The 19879-nt window shown below is 40.0% G+C and overlaps 1 protein-coding gene across 2 annotated transcripts in view; it reads right to left on the reverse strand.

Annotated features, from left to right (window-relative positions):
- GPM6A (glycoprotein M6A) overlaps positions 1–19879 on the reverse strand; it is a 249101-nt gene that overhangs the window by 32880 nt on the left and 196342 nt on the right. For both annotated transcript variants that reach the window (XM_079908933.1, XM_079908934.1), the window contains exon 2: positions 3793–3985. In XM_079908933.1, the coding sequence (XP_079765059.1) occupies positions 3793–3985 (193 nt within the window). The remainder of the gene's footprint in view (positions 1–3792; positions 3986–19879) is intronic.

The following is a 19879-nucleotide window of genomic DNA, read 5'->3' on the forward strand; positions in this document are numbered from 1 at the left end:
TCCAGGGACAAACAGACTTTTGGAAGCATGACACTGGACATTAAAATTGTGATACAGGGCTTCCCTGGTGGCGCAGTGGTTGAGAGTCCGCCTGCCGATGCAGGGGACATGGGTTCGTGCCCCGGTCCGGGAAGATCCCACATGCCGCGGAGCGGCTGGGCCCATGAGCCATGGCCGCTGAGCCTGCGCATCCGGAGCCTGTGCTCCGCAACGGGAGAGGCCGCAACAGTGAGAGGCCTGTGTACCGAAAAAAAAATAATAATAAAATAAAATATAGATCACATGAGAACAGAGATTATTTGCAAACTTATTCATGAGAAGTAAGTTTTACACGCTGGAAAGATGATTAATGAAATGGAGTAGGCATATTCCAGTGTGTCTGCCCTTCCTATGTCCCCCTGTAGACTTGGATATTGACCACGTGGAGACAGGTGTGTGTATATATTTACGAGGAGAGATGCAGTGGAGAGACAGAGAGAGAAGCTGAGACAAAGAAGGGAGTCCTGAGGACCTTGGGTGGAAGACGGGGGCTTAGGCAATTCGTTTTATCTCTTCGTTCACACACCCAGAGAACAGGTTTCTTTTCCTTTATAAGTATATGAGGTAGGAGGGCTTAATTTGGTTGAATCAAGCCCGAGAACTATGGAGACAAGACATAGACCCTGTAAATTACTAAAGTTGGCCAACAAGTCCTTTCTTCAGAATCATTCTCTTACACATTCTTCTCCAAACTTACCTTAGCTTATTTTCAAGGAAGCTGTATTGCCTGCAATCGCGTCTCTCACTCACTTCTGCGTCCCAAGTCCTGATTTTACTGCCCCTTTGCCCCTCACCGTATGGAGTCCGCTAACAGCCCTGTAAGGCAGCCCCCATAGAGTAAACGCTACCTTCCTCTCAACTGCTACGTGACTGGAAGGTACCGCTTGGTACTAATCAGACCCGGTAGTTATCTGTACACACCTTCCCTGTGTGTTTTCACGAACCGTTTGCCCACAGGGAGTCTTAAGTCATTTGGTAGCTCCACGGGGTCTAGGATAAGGAATTTTAGTTATTTGAAATACGAAAAGAGAGATAATTTGAGCACTTGCTTTCATTCCAATGAAAATGGTATGCTTCCCATGCCAAAGACGCATTACTGATTTCACATTTAACTCCCAATATAAGAGACCAAAAGTTCCAAATTAAGTATATGATCTCTGATTTCTCTGCTGAACTCCCACATTCACTACCCTTCAGAGCTGTAGTCGAGGTCTGTGATCTATTCAGGCTGCTTGTCTAAATGTTAAATAAACATCCTGACAATTGGTTTCTGATCGATTTATACAATCACCCCATGCCAGTTACTAGGCTTATGATTTCTTATAAACTTCTATAACTAAAGGTAGCAATTTGGATGTAGCCTAAATATAGAGAATCAGTAGATTTTAAGGACATCTGTGGTAGCTTAAAATAGTGCACAGTGAAACGTGTTTTGTCCAGTGTAGGCTGGGATAAAACTGAAAAGAAAATGCCAGCATCAGCACATTAAAGTATATTCATGCAGTCATTGTCTACAGGCTCTCTGCAAACTAACCTGCAACAATCCAAAGCATTTTCAGATAGTTTAATTATATTCCAAATGATGACTATCACTCAGAAACTCTCAAGGATCAATTCATGCTAGAAACTGATTCAATGGAAACTGGTGAACTGTCTACTATGGGTTTAAAAAAATTTCATTTAATGAATAACGCTAAATTTTTGGAACTAATTTGTAAAATAAAGTTACATTGGGAAATATAAGTGATATCATTCCCTCATCTCTTTTTTTTCCCATGATTTTGCAAATTTGCTATTAATTCTTCATTTCCATTTATCAGTGATATCGATGAAATAAACTGATGCTTCCAAGTTAGGGACTATGTTTAAATAATTTAACTTCTTATCTGAGTGGCTAATCAACGTCCACCTCCTCTTAATCACTGTGTGTGTGTGTGATACACTTGGTTTGCTATATTTCTTTGTTTGTTTGTTTTTTGCGGTGCGCGGGCCTCTCACTGTTGTGGCCTCTCCCGTTGCGGAGCACAGGCTCCGGACCCGCAGACTCAGCGGCCATGGCTCATGGGCCCAGCCGCTCCGCGGCATGTGGGATCTTCCCGGACCGGGGCACGAACCCATGTCCCCTGCATCGGCAGGCGGACTCTCAACCACTGCGCCACCAGGGAAGCCCTATATTTCTTATTTTACAACCAATATCGCTCAAATTTTAAGTGCCAACATATTTTAGATAAACATAAAATTTTTCAACTCTCTTTTTCCTAAAAATTTTGCTATCTCTATGTCCCTGGGAACGTGCCCTCCAGCCCCCAAGGAGGGAATTCTTGCTCTATTTCTTGATAGAAACGTGCATCTCTTTTCACTTCTCATTTTCATGGAACTCAGCAACATTAATGAATAAAATAACAAATACAGTGTATGAGCAATACTGTGTTCAAGACGATCTGACTGCAGCTGATGGATTATTTAAAAAATTTAGAAATATGATGTATCTTCTGATACTGGAGTTGGAGAAAAGCTATCTTCCATCTAGAATGGTGTCCAGGGTGACCAAGGGTTGTCTTAGATTAGGGTCTTAGCTTATAGTTTACCCTGTCAGAAGGAATTGCCCCGGGTGAATAAGAAGTGTGATTAACCTCTTTTCGTGGAAGTGGTAAGAGCAAAAAAGCACCACCATCCTAACCAGCCATACGACCGTTCCGGTTTGTAACTCTAGAAGCATCTTATGCCAGAAAGAAGTATGTATAAATTAAGAAGTGTTGAATTTATTGAGAATAACAAAATAAAGCAACGTGAAAAACATTATAATCACATAGTATCCAGAAGCATGAAATAGATTTAAGAAGTTGTACGGGCAACACACAATACGATAAAAAGTTTACTATCAGCTGAGATTATAAAATAAAGTGAGTAAATAATTTATTTTCTTTTTGTGGGCAAGAAATCACTGAATAAATGACTTGAATTCGGAATTTATTTGGAAAAAAAATTCCTCTGTAATTCAATCTTAAAATTTTGCTCTCTGGAAACTTAGGCAATATGGGACTGAAACTTGAACACTAAACTCTTTTCTACTTCCAGACTATGTTTGAATTATGTTTTTTTAAAAAAATATTAACATCACCATAGTTTAGTGATCCCAGGAGTTTACATTTATGGGTAAAATGTATATTTTAGGCATAATTGGTGCTTGTAAAAAGGTGCTCAATATTTCTTATGTTTATCATTTTACAGAAGTCGATAAGACCCTTTCAAAATGTTCACTTAGGTAGTCACATCATTTCTAGGAGGCAGGAAATAATGATGATATCACACCCATGGTTGAGTTAAAATTTTTTAAAAGCTGGGAGTAGCCACAGAGTTTGGGTGATTTTCCTAGAATCAGCAGCAGAGTACACACTTATACCTGGCTCTGATTCTATATCCTGTTCTATTCTGCTAGAACAGCCTCTGCTCAAATTAGAAGAGCGAGAGAAATGCAAGTATTCCACTTAATGGTAACTGAATGTTGGATAAAACTTTACAGGCAAATTAAAACACAAATTAAGTCCAGATTAAGTTGGCCTCTGATCTTCTGCTGTGTACCTTCCTGTTTTCATGGTAAGGGTCAGTGTCCTTTTGACTCACGTATATACCCTAAGAGTACTTTTTCTTCTATGTAACACTGCCTCGCTTAACTCTAGATCCCTATTTATTCAACACACAGCAATGTGCACATACATTCTCAAAATAACAAGCGATACCAGAATGACCTACATGGTAAAGACGTCCAGCGTATCTCCCGCAGTTCTGGCCATCTCAAAGTAGGTTTGCAGGATGTTAACAGTTCCAGAAAGAGCTTCATGACCACAGCCGCAGAATAGGGCAACTCCAGCATAGAGCAGGATGGTGGCAATCAGAGAGGCATAAGGAATGCCTCCCAGGCATTTAATACAGCACTCAAAACACCCTGCAAAAGTCCAACAGGAAGAAAGTTAGAAATTCATATTTTTATTAATCTTACTGAACTTTTTTCCAAACTTAAGCATTATGGAAAACATATTTGCATTTATAGATGACATCAGGTCAACCATGTAAATCAAGTCCGAGAGTGTCCTGGAAGGTATAAAAATCAAGTTTCTTAATGACAATCCCATGCTCCACAGACAGGAGAATGATTACTTCTGCTGAGGGCTTCCTCTTCTACCCCCAAACCAGAGCAGTCCTTCCTTCCCAACTCAGTAAGATACTGTCAGAGTAGAAAAGAGAGACCTGGAAAGGGTTAGAATCTTGACTCCACCACTGTGTGTTTTGGGGCAAGTTTATTCTTTTGAATTCATCATTTGAAGGTGACAGTAAAGAAGGTTACAGTAAAGCTTTCCCTCAAATGTTCTTGTGAGCATTAAATGAGTTAATACAGAAAACAGTGCATGATTGGATAAAGAAGATGTGGTACATATATGCAATGGAATATTACTCAGCCATAAAAAATAACGTCATTTGCAGTGACATGGATGGACCTAGACATCGTCATACTGAGCGAAGGAAGTCAGATAGAGAAAGACAAATATCATATGATATTGCTTATTTGTGGAATCTTAAAAAATGGTAAAAATAAACCTATTTACAAAGAAATAGTCACAGATGTGGAAAACAAACTTATGGTTACCAAGGGGGAAAGGGTGGTGGAAGGGATAAATTGGGAGATTGGGATTGACATATACACTTTACTATATATAAAATAGATAACTAATAAGAACCTGCTATATAGCACAGGGAACTCTATTCAATACTCTGTAGTGACCTATACGGGAATAGAATCTAAAAAAGACTGGATATATGTATATGTATAACCGACTCACTTTGCTGTACACCCAAAACTAACACAACATTGTAAATCAACTATACTCCAATAACAATTAATAAAAAAAAAAATAGTGCATGACACAGAGTCACTACTCAGTAAATGTTACATCTACCATCATTGCATGTAATTTTAACTATTATTAATATTAAGTATTACTGTGTTGTAATATGGTTTCCAAAAATTGGCCACAGTAATTACTTTTGCTTTTTGAAGTTTTATCATTTTAGTCCTTCATTTTCAAAAGATGGCTTGAAACTAGTCTGAAACATCAGATAACCTTGGTTGTTAATATTCAAAATAAGGATCCGAATTTTCTAGTCAGTCAGCTGTTAGGTATCTTCTTCTAAGGGATTAACTAGAAATGTTTGAGCATATGTGTTTTGCAGTAAGAAATACGAGATACTATTTGCCAGACACTGGTGAGAAAGGAACGTTTAGATTAGAGGCTGACAACTAAGAGGAACGCCTATGTGATCTGTTTTACTTCTGTCCACCTCTGTCCTTCGCTGCTTCCCCACACACATCCTATTCCAAAGATTTCCTCCTACTTCTCTCCTTTTGCAAATTTTTGATCAAACTTTCTTTTATAATGCTGAGACTTCTCAAGCTCTCTCCGTGTGATTGATCCCAATCTCCCAGTTCATCCCACCATCCCCACCTCCACCCCCGCCACTTTCCCCCTTGGTGTCCATACTTTTGTTCTCTACATCTATGCCTCTATTTCTGCCTTGCCAACCAGTCCGTCTGTACCATTTTTCTAGATTCCACATATAAGCGTTAATATATGATATTTATTTTTCTCTTTCTGACTTACCTTACTCTGTATGACAGTCTCTAGTGTGTTTTATCAATAATGCATATATGTTTATAGCAATATCTGAAACATGCAGTGACTGCAAAGTTCCTGTGTGAAGTAACTCTACATTCGGAAGATGGGCTAGTCTGCTATTGTAATATTGATCATTTAACTAACTTTCTTAAAAGGATCATGGATCATCTCGTCTGTCCCAGGAGAGGTTAAAAAGAAGTCTGAACACCTCCCCACTTCCGTAGCTCTTGCTTGCATAGGAAGAATCATTTCCTGAACTTTCTGCCCCCGACACACATAACACACACACACAATGTGGGGAAGTAGAAAAGGTTAGAACAGCTTGACACTTCACGTGATAGGAAGAAATCTCACTGGCAGATGGGTGAGACACTGTGTGTAGTATCTGAATGTCACTGAACACAGTTTCGAGTGGAGATTAACAGGGTAGCAGAAAAATCTTTGGACTAGTCTCTGTCTCACCATGCTGTAAAATTTTCATCTTACTGATCATTTAAAAATAAAGAGAAAAACTAAAATTGGTACCGACCCAAAGAAGAGTTACTCCTAACTTTGGCAAGTGCCCCAAACAGCCCCATGATCTCAAATCCCAGTCCTTTGTGATTTCCTCCCTATTTTTCAAGAATCTAAGAGTGAGGACTTTCGACTGCAGACACTGAGGTGTCAAAACCAGATGAAAGTATCCAACAAAACCCTTAAGAGTAGGAGTCAAATATACAGGGGAAGAGTCCAAACACCAAATTCGTAGATAGGAATTACCTTTGCTGATCCTACACTTAAAGCTTTTAACAGACTAAAGATAAAATCAGAACGAGAATGGCTCAGGAGCAAATGAAGTGGTAAGCCCACTGGTGGTCACCAAACTGCTATCAAGGATTTCTGACTAATTTTGTTACTAATTCAGAGTCACTTTCTGCTTATTCCATGTTTTCTCTACTGTGGTTTAGCTGGACCAATACTAGCCTCCATGCAAGCAAGCTTAGTTACTTAGACTATATATGTGCGGTGGGAGGGGACACTATATATTCGTGTTGTATTCTATAGCATTAAGTATAGCTTTAACTGAATACTGCTTTTTAAATTTAGAAAAACATGAGATAAATTTCAATACTGAGAAAACCCAAATTGACAAGCCTGAGTTAATAGGCATTTCTAAATGAGTTTAAGATCTCTAAATTATGATGACCTTTTTTTATATACAAATTTATTTATTTTATTTATTTTTGGCTGCGTTGGGTCTTCGTTGCTGCACGCGCGCTTTCTCTAGTTGCGGCGAGCAGGGGCTGCTCTTTGTTGCGGTGCGTGGGTTTCTCATTGCCGTGGCTTCTCTTGTTGCGGAGCACGGGCTCTAGGCGTGCGGGTTTCAGTAGTTGTGGCTCGCGGGCTCAGTAGTTGTGGCTCGCGGGCTCAGTAGTTGTGGCTCGCGGGCTCTAGAGCTCAGGCTCAGTAGTTGTGGCACACGGGCTTAGTTGCTCCGCGGCATGTGGGAATCTTCCCGGACCAGGGCTCGAACCCGTGTCCCCTGCATCGGCAGGCGGATTCTCAACCACCAAGCCACCAGGGAAGCCCCAAGATCTCCAAATTAAATAGAAATGTTTCTTTTACTTTCTATTTAAATGCTGTCCCTTAAATCCCTCAGGATTATATTACCCCTACGGAGAAGCACAAATTCCTCTAAGGCCCCATTACTGCCGGGTCAGGCTAGAATCTTTCCATTTCAGTCCTGATCCTCTGCAAAACTTTTACTCAAAGTAAGAAACGTCAAGCACCTCATCAGGCACATTTTGCACCAGAATGGGCTGGATCCTAACTGCCCTCACTCTTCCGCGGTCCCGAGTTGCTGTTGGATTTTAAAGAAGGCTCTCAGAACTCCCATCGGGGGAAGCAGCGCACCATTTCACAGTACTCCCTCCAGCTGCCAGAATCCCACGTAGCTGCTGGCAGGGGAGCTTCTTTCCGCCCACAGTGAGGACCAGCCTTGGCAGAGCTGCACAGTTACCATAGCAACCGAGCTCCGGGGTCCAGGATATGCTCTCAACAATAATCTTTTAAGGCTGAGGGCTCTGCTGCCACCCATCACCATGTTTTTACTGCACCTCAAATGAGAAACCACTCCATTAAATGAATATCAGTGAAAGTATAAGAAGTGGAATGCTGGCACTGGAGAAAATACCTTGCTTGAGAAAACTCTCTATTAAAAACAATACAATTACTTTGCACAGGAAACATTTTCAATATTAGGTATGATGATTGATTCTCAAATAGAGCTGGTGGTTGAAATACTAAACCCAGAATTTACATGCCATAGACCTACCTGTATACACAAAGAAGCATTTCTCAAATCCAGTTCCTGTATTTTCTCACAATGAATTAATACTATGCCTTTACTTTCATGTAAAAAAAGGAAATTACGAGACTTTCTTTTCAACACACTCTGCAACGTGTCTGAAAATTTCAAAGAAAATAAAAGCTCTTGAGATAGTCTACATTTTTTTAAAATGAGATATGTGCTTAATTTGCTTTCATTTAAACGTTCTGAAATAAACACAAGCCTTGTTCACTCCACAAAGTGCACCAAAATAAATAAAGGAAAAAGCCCTTAAATAACAAGAAAGAGAGCCTGAGAGACAGAGAACTGAGAAGAGAGGCCAACACAATGGCAGGTCCTGGAAGAGAGACTGACAAGAGCCTGACAATGTATTCACTGATAAATTTTTCCCAACATCGTTTACCAATGAGTTGATTCTTTCTCTTCCAACCTACCCTATCACCTTTGTCATTATCAAGTATGCACAGAGGTCTGAGTCTGTTTGTGGGCTCTCTATTCTGTTCCATTGGTCTATTGTCTATCGGTCTATCCCCAGGCCTTGGAATCTGTCTTGGTTTGTGGTGGAAAAAATTCCCCAAACTTGGTCATCTTCTCATGTGTATCATGCTATTCGCGGATGGCTCTATTGCATTAACATAGACATTTTAGAAACAGTTTGTCTGATTCCACAATTTATTGGGGTTCTGATTTTTTTTTTTTTTTTTTTTTTTTTGCGGTACGCGGGCCTCTCACTGTTGTAGCCTCTCCCGTTGCGGAGCACAGGCTCCGGACGCGCAGGCTCAGCGGCCACGGCTCACGGGCGCAGCCGCTCCGCGGCATGTGGGATCTTCCCGGACCGGGGCACAAACCCGCGTCCCCTGCATCGGCAGGCGGACTCTCAACCACTGCGCCACCAGGGAAGCCCCGATTGGTATTTTTATACTGATTTTGCATCTAGAAATTTTGCAAAATTCTTTTTTTGATCCTATGAATTATTTTGATTCTGGGAATTAGGTTAAGTTTGTGTTGATAATCATCCCATCTGTGAAAATTTTGAGCTTTGTCTCTTACTGTTCATTATTTATACGTTTTTACTGACCTTTCTCTTCACTTCACTCTGTTCCTTTGCCATTATGTGTGATGTTCGCTATTGGTTTCTTGGTTATAGAAGGTCTCTTCAATTTTGAATTCCATAACAGGCTTTTCCCCATCTGCTGAAATAATTTTATGTTTTTTCTTTTTACCTGCCATTTCAATGTTTTTTTCAATTTTCAACTAAATGTATTCCTGAGAAAATTCCAACTGAGTCATACTGTATTTTTTAATACATTGCTGAATTTGTCATGCTAACATTCTGCTCAATGCTTTTGTATGTATCGATTCATTCCACAAATAGTTATCAGGGCCTCAGCAGGTGCCAGGAACTTCACTAATTGCTGGAACTGTGGAATTAATAAAAAAAAATTGCTGCTCTCGTTCTAGAGGTGGGAAACAGACAATAAACAAGATGCAGAAGTAATATATGTGAGAATGTGAAAAGTGCAAAGAAAAGCAAAACATGAAAGAGGGGTAAGGAATATCGGAATAATTCAGGGAAGGAATAACTGAGATGACTTTTTTTTTTTTTTTTTTTTTTTTGCGGTACGGGGGCCTTTCACTGTTGTGGCCCCTCCCGTTGCGGAGCACAGGCTCCGGACGCGCAGGCTCAGCGGCCGTGGCTCACGGGCCCAGCTGCTCTGCGGCATGTGGGATCTTCCCAGACCGGAGCACGAACCCGTATCCCCTGCATCGGCAGGCGGACTCAACCACTGCGCCACCAGGGAAGCCCTGAGACGACGTTTTTTAAAAGGTGGGAAGGAGGTAAAGGAGGCAGGCAGGAGACTCTCTGGGAGCAGAGGGTTTCCAACAGAGGAAAAGTGCATGTGAATGTCCTGAAGCAGGTGTGTGTGTAGCTTATTTGAGGAAAATCTAAGAAGTCAGGGGCGGTACAATAGATTGAAGCTGAAACAAAAGAACATGAGATGAGATGATGAGATGAAAAATGCAGTGGGTTAGGACAGGGATGTTAATGAATGTGACTGGCATCTAATTTTTGCTTTCTTGCTTTGAAATCAAGTTTATACTAAGCCTGGTAAGGTGAGCTCCTTTTTCTACACCCTGGAGTTGTTTCCATCAGGTTTAGCTGCATAAGAAATATTTGGTAGAACCAGCCGGTAAAACCATCCAGGCCACTTGTGTACTTTACGGGAAGAAGTTCACTGATCTAATTAGTTACAGAACTAATCAAATTTTCTATTTCTTCTTAAGTCTGTTGTTTGCTAGTAAGTTCAGTGTTGTAGGCATTTGTAAACTTATTATAAGATTTAAAATTTATGATGAAGTTTTATGTAACTTTTATAGTATTTTTAACTTATTCATCACCTGCATATATTTCCTTTTGTTTTCCCTGATGATTTCAATTCGCTCCCTTCTTTCCTTCTTTCCTTCTTTCCTTCCTTCCATCCCCTCTGACCCCACCTCTCTTTCCTCCTCTTTCTCTCTTTTCTTTCTCTATTCTTAAAGTGCATCAGTCAGCATAGCATGGGTTTTGTTCTATGTTTGCTACCCCAAAAAATCAGTGACTTCAAATGTCACATTTTATTTTTCAATCAGATGATAATATTTCCATCCAAGGTTAGTAGTGGGGTTCTCTGACCATTCAGAAACTCAGGCTGATGAAGGGGATGTTACTTTGAGCACTGCCAGTCGTCACATCAGAATTAAAAACATCAGGAAAGTCTCACTCTGACAAATACCCAGGGCTGCAATGATAGTGCTATTTCTACTCGCAATCCAATGCCTAGAAAGTCACATGCCTCCCCTCAACCGCACAGAACAAAAAGTGCAATTCTACCATGTTTGCACAGGACAGGGGTCCATAAATGCTTAGGCAATAGCCTTAATGGCTATTGTAATAAGTAATGCCAATGGGTTTTCAATATTATTATTCTTTTCAAATAACTCATTTTGCATGATTACCTTATGCTTCCTTAATTTCTGTTCTTTTTTTTTTTTTTTAAGTTACTCTTTTACTTATTTATTGGCTGCATTGGGTCGTCATTGCTGCGTGTGGGCTTTCTCTAGTTGTGGCGAATGGGGGCTGCTCTTCGTTGCGGTGCATGGGCTTCTCATTGCGGTGGCTTTTCTTGTTGCGGAGCATGGGAAAGCTAGGCGTGTGGGCTTCAGCAGTTGTGGCACGTGGGCTCAGTAGTTGTGGCTCACGGGCTCTAGAGCACAGGCTTAGTAGCTGTGGCGCACGGGCTTAGTTGTTCCGCGGCAGGTGGGATCTTCCCAGACCAGGGCTCGAACCCGCGTCCCCTGCATTGGCAGGCGGATTCTTAACCACTGCGCCACCAGGGAAGTCCTTTAATTTCTGTTCTTAAATTACCTCTTTTGTTTTCACTTTCTATGGGTGTATTTTGCTCTACATTTCATCATGTCTTGAGATGGATGCTGAGCTATTAATCTTTAGTCTTTCTTCTTTTCTAATACAAACATTTAAAGAGATAAGATTCCGTTCTAAGTTTGCTTGAGTGAGTTCCACAAGTTCTAATTTGCAAACTGTTCATTGTTGTCCAGTTATAAGAATTTTCTAAAGCCTATTGTGATTTGTTTCTGAAACATAATTTATTTATATATTTGTTTTCTTTGAATTTTTTTTTTTTTTTAGTTTCCAAATACATGAGGCTTTTTTTCTATTTTTTTGGCGTGTTTTGTGTCTGTATCTTAATTGCACGGTTGTTATGCAGAGAAAATGGCTTACGGGGCAGCAATCTTTTGGAATTTATGATGATTTCCTTTAGGTCAAAACTTAGACTTGAGTTTCTCAGTCTCTAAAGGTAGCAGAAATTAAGGTCACAAACTCACAGGAAACCTGGCCTGTGAGCTGTTTCAGATTCTGAGGCAACATTTGCCCCCCTCAACCCACCCAAGGTAAAGGACAGGTCACTTTTTTCTGTCCTACACAGAAATTTTGTCATCATTGCTATTCTGTTTATTTTTTGTTTCATCTCATTTTTTTTCATGGTTTAGCCTCCTGCAAAAGACTTTTAGAGTCCTGGATGTTGTACTGTATATCTCAAGTTGATTCCCTGCCTAGGAACTCGGCTGTTCCCTAATCCCTGCTTCCAGGACATCACATGTAAAGCCAAGAAGACCAGAACATCAAGGTGACCACAGAGCCTGCCGTTAGCGCAAAGCTACCTTGCTTATCCCTTTGAACTCCTCTTTAACTTTATTTTTGGCTTCTGAGGACTCTGCTTACTCTCTTGCAAGTGTACCAATGTATACTTACATAAGTAAATATATTTTAGCTATATCTACATGTTAAATATGTATATTTTAAATACACATACATATTAATTCCACAATTTAAACTGCTTTACAAAAGCAAAGTTTTCTATGTTTTTTAGTCGACCATACTGCTGCGAGTTCACTCTTTATTACAAAAGGACAACAAAAGATCCCTAGGTATTTGAGGAACACCTCCAACTTGAAAGAAGGAAACAAAAATAAATAAACGCAAAGGGAGCTCAGAGATACGAGAGGCAAAGCAGGCAGCATGCACGCATGTGCGCGTGCGCACACACACACACACGTTCCTATATTCCCCTAGGATATAATTAAACACACTGTATTCTTGAAGTAAGAGTGGATGCTAAACATAGGTAACTGCAAAAAATTCAAAGCTCTTATTAAGTAAGAATATGATGGCAGAAGTTTAAGATTTAATGGATGGGCTAAAAGACAAAGAAAAGGAAATCTATGTCAAAGAACAAAAAGATGGAGATGGAAATTGGACAGAAACGATGAGCAGCTGAGAAGATCAGATGAAGTCCAATTTCGACCTTCAAAGAGAATGACGTCCAACAAGAAAACCAGAGAAAATGAAGACTACCCAGCCAGTCATCAAATACCATGAAACAGTACATCAACTCTAGAATTGAAGATCGCGCACCTCTAGATGGACAGGACTTTTCTTCATGGGCTGGTTACCTGGTCCTTACACACACACACACACACACCACTGCTTCCCCTACAGCCATGCGATACCAAGAAGAAGAGAGGCCTGGGACTGGATGTGTGGCTCTTCCCATTACAGCAAGTGGGGTCATGGAAACAAGTGTCTTAGACAAAGCCATCGTCAGACGAGGGAGATGGGAAGTTATCCACTAAAGGGAAAGCAGATGACTTTTCAGAGGACTATTTCTGAAGACTTGTAACAATGCCATTTGGCCTTAGGGTCCTTAAGTGTCTGTGGAAATCTTAGTGGCATGAAGACAACCTCACTTTCTCTTATCCTATTATACAAGGAAACATGTCCCGTGCGTGGAAACAGTATAGCCACCATTAAGTCAAGACTTGACTGTACTAGGTTTATCTCACATGCTCATTCCATTGTTCCATGTCTTGCTGGCAACACGGGCACCGAATCACTATATCAATATACAGTGAATGTTTTTAAGCACCTACTAGTTCTACATCCTGAGTCTACAGGAGTGACAAAAAATATGATCTCTACCTACTAGTAGTGAGAAACAAATAAGCCTACATACTAGTGGGAAATAAAATCAGAAATTTCTTGCACCTTTTCACAAAGTTTTCCAAGAATATTCTACCTGAATATTTAGTATTGTTGTGATGTCGTGCGTGTTCAGTCAGCACAGTCAGAATCAAAATATTCATCAACAAACCAGAAAGAGTGGCAGTGGCCTTGGAGTTCAAAGTTATTCAGCGAATGGAAAATGCCCTTGGTGGGAAGTGTAGCATACTAGAAAGATGAGCAATAAGGTAAGAGTTCAAAATTGTGCTTGTGAAGAGTTTTTTATACTGTAAAGTTTATAGCAAAAAGAATTTCTAACACTAACCCTCTGATTAATGACATCATCATCTAAACTTTTTTTTTTTTGTGGTACGCGGGCCTCTCACTGCTGTGGCCTCTCCCGTTGCGGAGCACAGGCTCCGGACGCGCAGGCTCAGCGGCCATGGCTCACAGGCCCAGCCGCTCCGCGGCATGTGCGATCTTCCCGGACCGGGGCACGAACCCGTGTCCCCTGCATCGGCAGGCGGACTCTCAACCACTGCGCCAGCAGGGAAGCCCCATCATCTAAACTTTTAAAGCCTCTTAGAATATAGCTCAAATAATCCCCCAATATTATTGAAATGCTATTAACATTTATTTAAATATAGTCCTGGCCTAAACAAAGTACAGAGTTAAATATTTGAATAATGCAGGACCAAGTGGGATTATCAAGAATACTAATGCACATAACAGGTTTTAAATTTAAATATTTTAGTCATTGCTACAGTACTACGCTTAAACAAATCAGTTCCTAATTTTAAAAGGAACATCTTGGTGAAGGGAAAGAATACGCAGAGTTTGGAGATATTCTTTATACCCTCCTAAATTTGTGGGATTTTCTCAAAAACAGAGATCCTAGGATCCCCTCCATTGAAACCTTTGCTGTTTTTATCAAGTACCTCAGCTGATTCTGATGTACAGATGTAACAGCATACAGAAACCACGCAGTATTATATAAAATCATATTAAATATCTAACCTACTTTAAAACAAGTTGATAAACCAGATATACATGTAATACAGGGATTAAGAACGATTCACTCTAGGAATTTTGTACAAATTATTAAACAAAGTATGCAGTTTATAACTAAATGACATCAATAAGAATTTTTTTTGAACGGTTCCAATGCATCAGAAACAGTGCCAAGACTTTTAATGTACTGATGGGTGTCATCTCCACAGTAACCCTACGAAGGGGGTATAATTCCATACGGGTAATTTCTCAAATGATTATTGAGGGCTGGTATTGAAAAGTATGTGAAAGCCTGTGTCTAGTGAATTTTCCAGAAGAATGATGACATTTTCCTTTAAAAAATGTTTTTATTATGGAGATTTTTATATTATTATTTACAACTGAGAGTTTAAAAAAATATATCGCTAATTACAGAACAATCTGTACTGGTCAACATGACTTAGCAAGAATGTTTTGATTAATTAAACTCACTTCCCTAGGGCAGAAAAGTTAATTGTTTCAGTAATGATTAGAACCATACTCTTCCGACTGTGATAAATAAGCCCTTAGGATGAGGGAGCCGTCAGGTGGAGAAAGGTTTCTGAGGTGCAATCAGAGCAATCCCTGGAAGGTAAAAAAGTGGGGCCCCCAAACTGGTCTGAGCTGCAGACCCCTGGGAGGTGTTTGCAGAAGACATCTTCCTTGTTCAGATGATGTTCCGAGATCCAGTTAAAACCCTCACGTTCCCCTGTAAGGACTGAGCCAGTCACCACAGATACCAGCATGGCTGCGTCCTCACAACACTCGGACCTATGTTCAAACAAATGCCGTTTGTTTATTTTGGGGGTTATGCTGTCTAATGAGCCATCCCAAAGATGTGTTAGCTTAAGACGAAAATATATTACAGTTTCTCATAGTTGCATGGGTTTACTGGACCCCGATGGACAGTTTTCACGTGGGATCATTCAAGCTCTTGCAGCCAAAAGATGAATGGGGTCAGGAGTCATCTGATTCTTTGATTGAGCTGGTTCCTCCACCGGCATGTGTCGTCAAGCACCCCAGCTAGCACGCCTGCAACAGCGGAGGACTTCCTAGGAATATCTCATTTCCGGTGGCCTCTCCCAGAGGCTACTTACGCTGTCTCACAGCAAGGGGAGGCATGATGGATGGCTTCTATCAAAGCAGGAGCTCCCAGACAGAGAAAGCAAACATTTCCAGTCTTCTTAAAGGCTGAGCTCAGAAATGGGCCACGCTGTGCTGTCAGAGTAGTTACAGGAAGCGCAGATTCTCCAGTGCAGGGAAACTGACTCCAAGCCAGGATGGGAGGAGTGCTAAAGAATGCGCAGCCATCTGCAATCTGCCACAAGATCATCCAGTTTAAAACTAAACCTTCGGGCTTCCCTGGTGGCGCAGCGGTTGAGAGTCCGCCTGTCGAGGCAGGGGACGCGAGTTCGTGCCCCGCTCCGGGAAGATCCCACATGCCGCGGAGCGGCTGGGCCCGCGAGCCACGGCCGCTGAGCCTGCGCGTCCGGAGCCTGTGCTCCGCAACGGGAGAGGCCACAACACTGAGGGGCCCGCGTACCGCAAAAAAACAAAACAAAACAAAAACTGAACCTTCTACCCCAAGGATCACGTTGTTTTTGTCCAGGACACCACTCATTGACATTTGACAAACTTTTAATCTAATTTGTTGACTTTATTGAACCTCTTCGCCAAAATGAAAAGCCGTGAAGTCAAAAATTTCTGGGTTGTGTTCATTTTGTATACCTACTTCCTAGAACAGAATCACACATGGTAGATGCTCAATTCACAGGTGTTGCATAAATGAATTAATTGGAACATCTGTCCCCAAAAACCAGTTAGGACAGGTGATAAAGAGGTCATTAGCTCCAAACCTTCCACCATGTCTACCCTGCAGACAAACGTCAGAATCATGAAAATTTCCTACTTTGTGACCAAGAAGAGAAACTTGGGGAATACAAATTGGTTGCAACATTGTTTTTCCTTTTTTTTTGTCCCATATCTTAAAAAAAAAAAAGTTTATTTTCCTTTTGAAATAATTGGTAAAGAGTTATTTATGCAGGTTTGCAGGGGAGATAATTAACAAGCCTTCCTGTAATGTATTATCATAATTTTGTAGAAGAAAAAACTGGGATTAGGATACTCATCATACAGTATCATATGCGTAAGTACCTGCCAGTGCTTGGATTTGTACTAAATATATTTGTCTGTAAAATATATTTGCTTTAATAATACACCACACTAAGGACTATCAATATGACTCTCCACCAAACAAAATAAAAACACATACTTCTAGATCAAGAACAACAAAGTCAAATCAAAACTACAATGAGATATCATCTCACACCAGTCAGAATGGTCATCATCAAAAAGTCTACAAACAATAAATGCTGGAGAGGGTGTGGAGAAAAGGGAACCCTCTTGCCCTGTTGGTGGGAATGTAAGTTGATACAGCCACTCTGGAGAACACCATGGAGGTTCCTTAAAAAACTAAAAATAGAACTACCATATGACCCAGCAATCCCACTACTGGGCATGTACCCTGAGAAAACCATCATTCAAAAAGAGTCATGTACCAAAATGTTCATTGCAGCTCTATTTACAATAGCTAGGACATGGAAACAACCTAAGTGTCCATTGACAGATGAATGGATAAAGAAGATGTGGCACATATATACAATGGAATATTACTCAGCCATAAAAAGAGACGAAATTGAGTTATTTGTGGGGAGGTGGATGGACCTAGAGTCTGTCATTCAGAGTGAAGTAAGTCAGAAAGAGAAAAAAAAATACCGTATGCTAACACATATATATGGAATCTAAGAAAAAAAAAATGTCAAAGAACCTAGGGGTAAGACAGGAATAAAGACACAAACCTACTAGAGAATGGACTTGAGCATATATGAGGGGGAAGGGTAAGCTGTGACAAAGTGAGAGAGTGGCATGGACATATATACACTACCAAATGTAAAATAGATAGCTAGTGGGAAGCAGCCGCATAGCACAGGGAGATCAGCTCAGTGCTTTGTGACCACCTAGAGGGGCTGGGTAGGGAGGGTGGGAGGGAGGGAGACACAAGAGGGAAGAGATATGGGAACATATGGATATGTATAACTGATTCACCTTGTTGTAAAGCAGAAACTAACACACCATTGTATAGCAATTATACTCCAATAAAGATGTTAAAAAAAAAAAAAAAGGAACAACAAAGAAAGAGTCCAAGGAGGATTCTGAGCGCTTACATCTTAAACAGATGAAAATTAAATTCCAAACAGAAGAAGCTGATGATATTGACAATAAAGGTAAAAGTCACCAGCCTCCTAAGCAAACTAATTCAGGAAAAGAGAATAGTGTTTTTCTTAAAGTAATTTAAGATATTTACTCGTGCTCAGGAAAATTTTACATGATTTTGAAAATATCTGTTAAGTACTGCTGCAAAATATTGTGGTGCCTGGATATGTTTTTTCTGAAGCAGCTTTGCCTTCCTAATAATGGGTGTATTCTCTGTCTCACCTCACATAACACTAATTCAAAAGCTGGAGGAAGTATTTCAAAACGTAAGTGGAGCTGTAGCACCCTCCTGCTTGAAATCCTTCCCTGACTTTCTATCAGGTGTACTCACCAGTACACCTTCCATCAGTACACCTTCCATCACCGGAGTGCCACTTGTGATCTCTGCAGCATCACTTCCCACCCGGCGTGGCCGGCGCTGCACACCAGCCGCAATGGCCACCTTTCAGTGCCTTGAAGACAAGCCTTTGCACCCATGCTGCCCCTCCGCCTGCTTCCGACGCTCTCCCCGTGTTAGGCTCCTTCCTCTCCCAAGTCTCCACGTCTCCTCCTTAGTGAGAATCCCCTTTATCATTCATGAAAGAGGATCCTATTTTCAATACTAAACAAGTCTAGTGGAAATGGTGTATTCACTGATGATAGGGCAGAATTCCTTTAAGCACAGCGTATCTTCAAGCTCATCATTCATTAACAGACATTTATTTTTTAATGATGTATTTTTCTACATCAGTACTTATCACTTGGTCACTAATGATGAGACCGCCCCAACTGTCAACATTTTGCTTTTGTTGGAATTTTATACTACAGCAGAGTATCAGTGGTATTAACTGTCATTTCCACATATGTACATATACATGAGCAATAAAATAAAAAATAATCTTTACTTAAGTTTCTTTAGATAAACAAACTTGTCAAGACAACTAGAAAAAGGAAGGACCTGGTGATGAAATGGATCCTCTGGGAAAAATTGGGGATGTGCTGTTTTAACGGAAAATACTTCATACTTCAATACTTACGTGAATTACACAATTAAGCCTGCACTTTTCATTCTTGGCTAATATGGTGAACCACGTATTATAAAAAATTTTTTAAATGTCTTCTGCACATCACGAAGGAGCTGCTATAATTGCCCAGAATTTTCAGTGTGATAAGGTGTTCTGTGTTGTGAAATAAACATTATGCGTTACATAATGAAGCAATATGGCATTAGGTTATTTTTAAACTTTAAACAGTATATACGGTTTTATGAAATTGCACCAATTAAATATAGCAGTCTGGATTCTAGATCAAGTAACCTAATATTCTACGATTATATTGCTACTTTAAAAATAACAAAAGAATAAGGAAATTTTAAAAATTAATCTTAAAAAATAATAACATTTACATTTTAAAAATTAAATTGGTCAAAAAAATTAAAAAATATATTGCTCCATGTTTAAACCCTACGACAATTTTTTTAAAAAAGTATTGATCAGTGTTTTCTTTGAAACTCCAGTGAAAAAAGGCAAAATGGGATCATCATCTACTATCATAATCCAAGTAAATGATCAAATACATATTTTATATCCAACTGGAGTATACTTAAAATATAATTGAGTAACAGAGGATCTGTGTCCTTAACCCCTAACTTGTTTAAGGGTCAACTATATATATATATATATATATATATATATATATATATATATATATAAATAAATTTGCATTTCCTGCATAGTTTTTCTTTGCTTCCATGTCTTTCTTTAGATAACTTCTTCCATCAGAACTACATGTTACAAACAGATCTATATCTCTATAAAAACCTCATGTAATATTCCATGGGTAAGAGACATTAAAGTATACTCCCAATTGCTGAATATAAAAAAAAATATATATATATAATTGAGTAATTTGAAGACATTCTTGAAAATAAAAGTATAATGTTAGAAGTTAGTGACTAAAAGAACTATGTAGGGCTTCCCTGGTGGCGCAGTGGTTGAG

The sequence above is a fragment of the Stenella coeruleoalba genome, assembly GCF_951394435.1.
Source record: "Stenella coeruleoalba genome assembly, chromosome: 21".
NCBI lineage: Eukaryota > Metazoa > Chordata > Mammalia > Artiodactyla > Delphinidae > Stenella > Stenella coeruleoalba.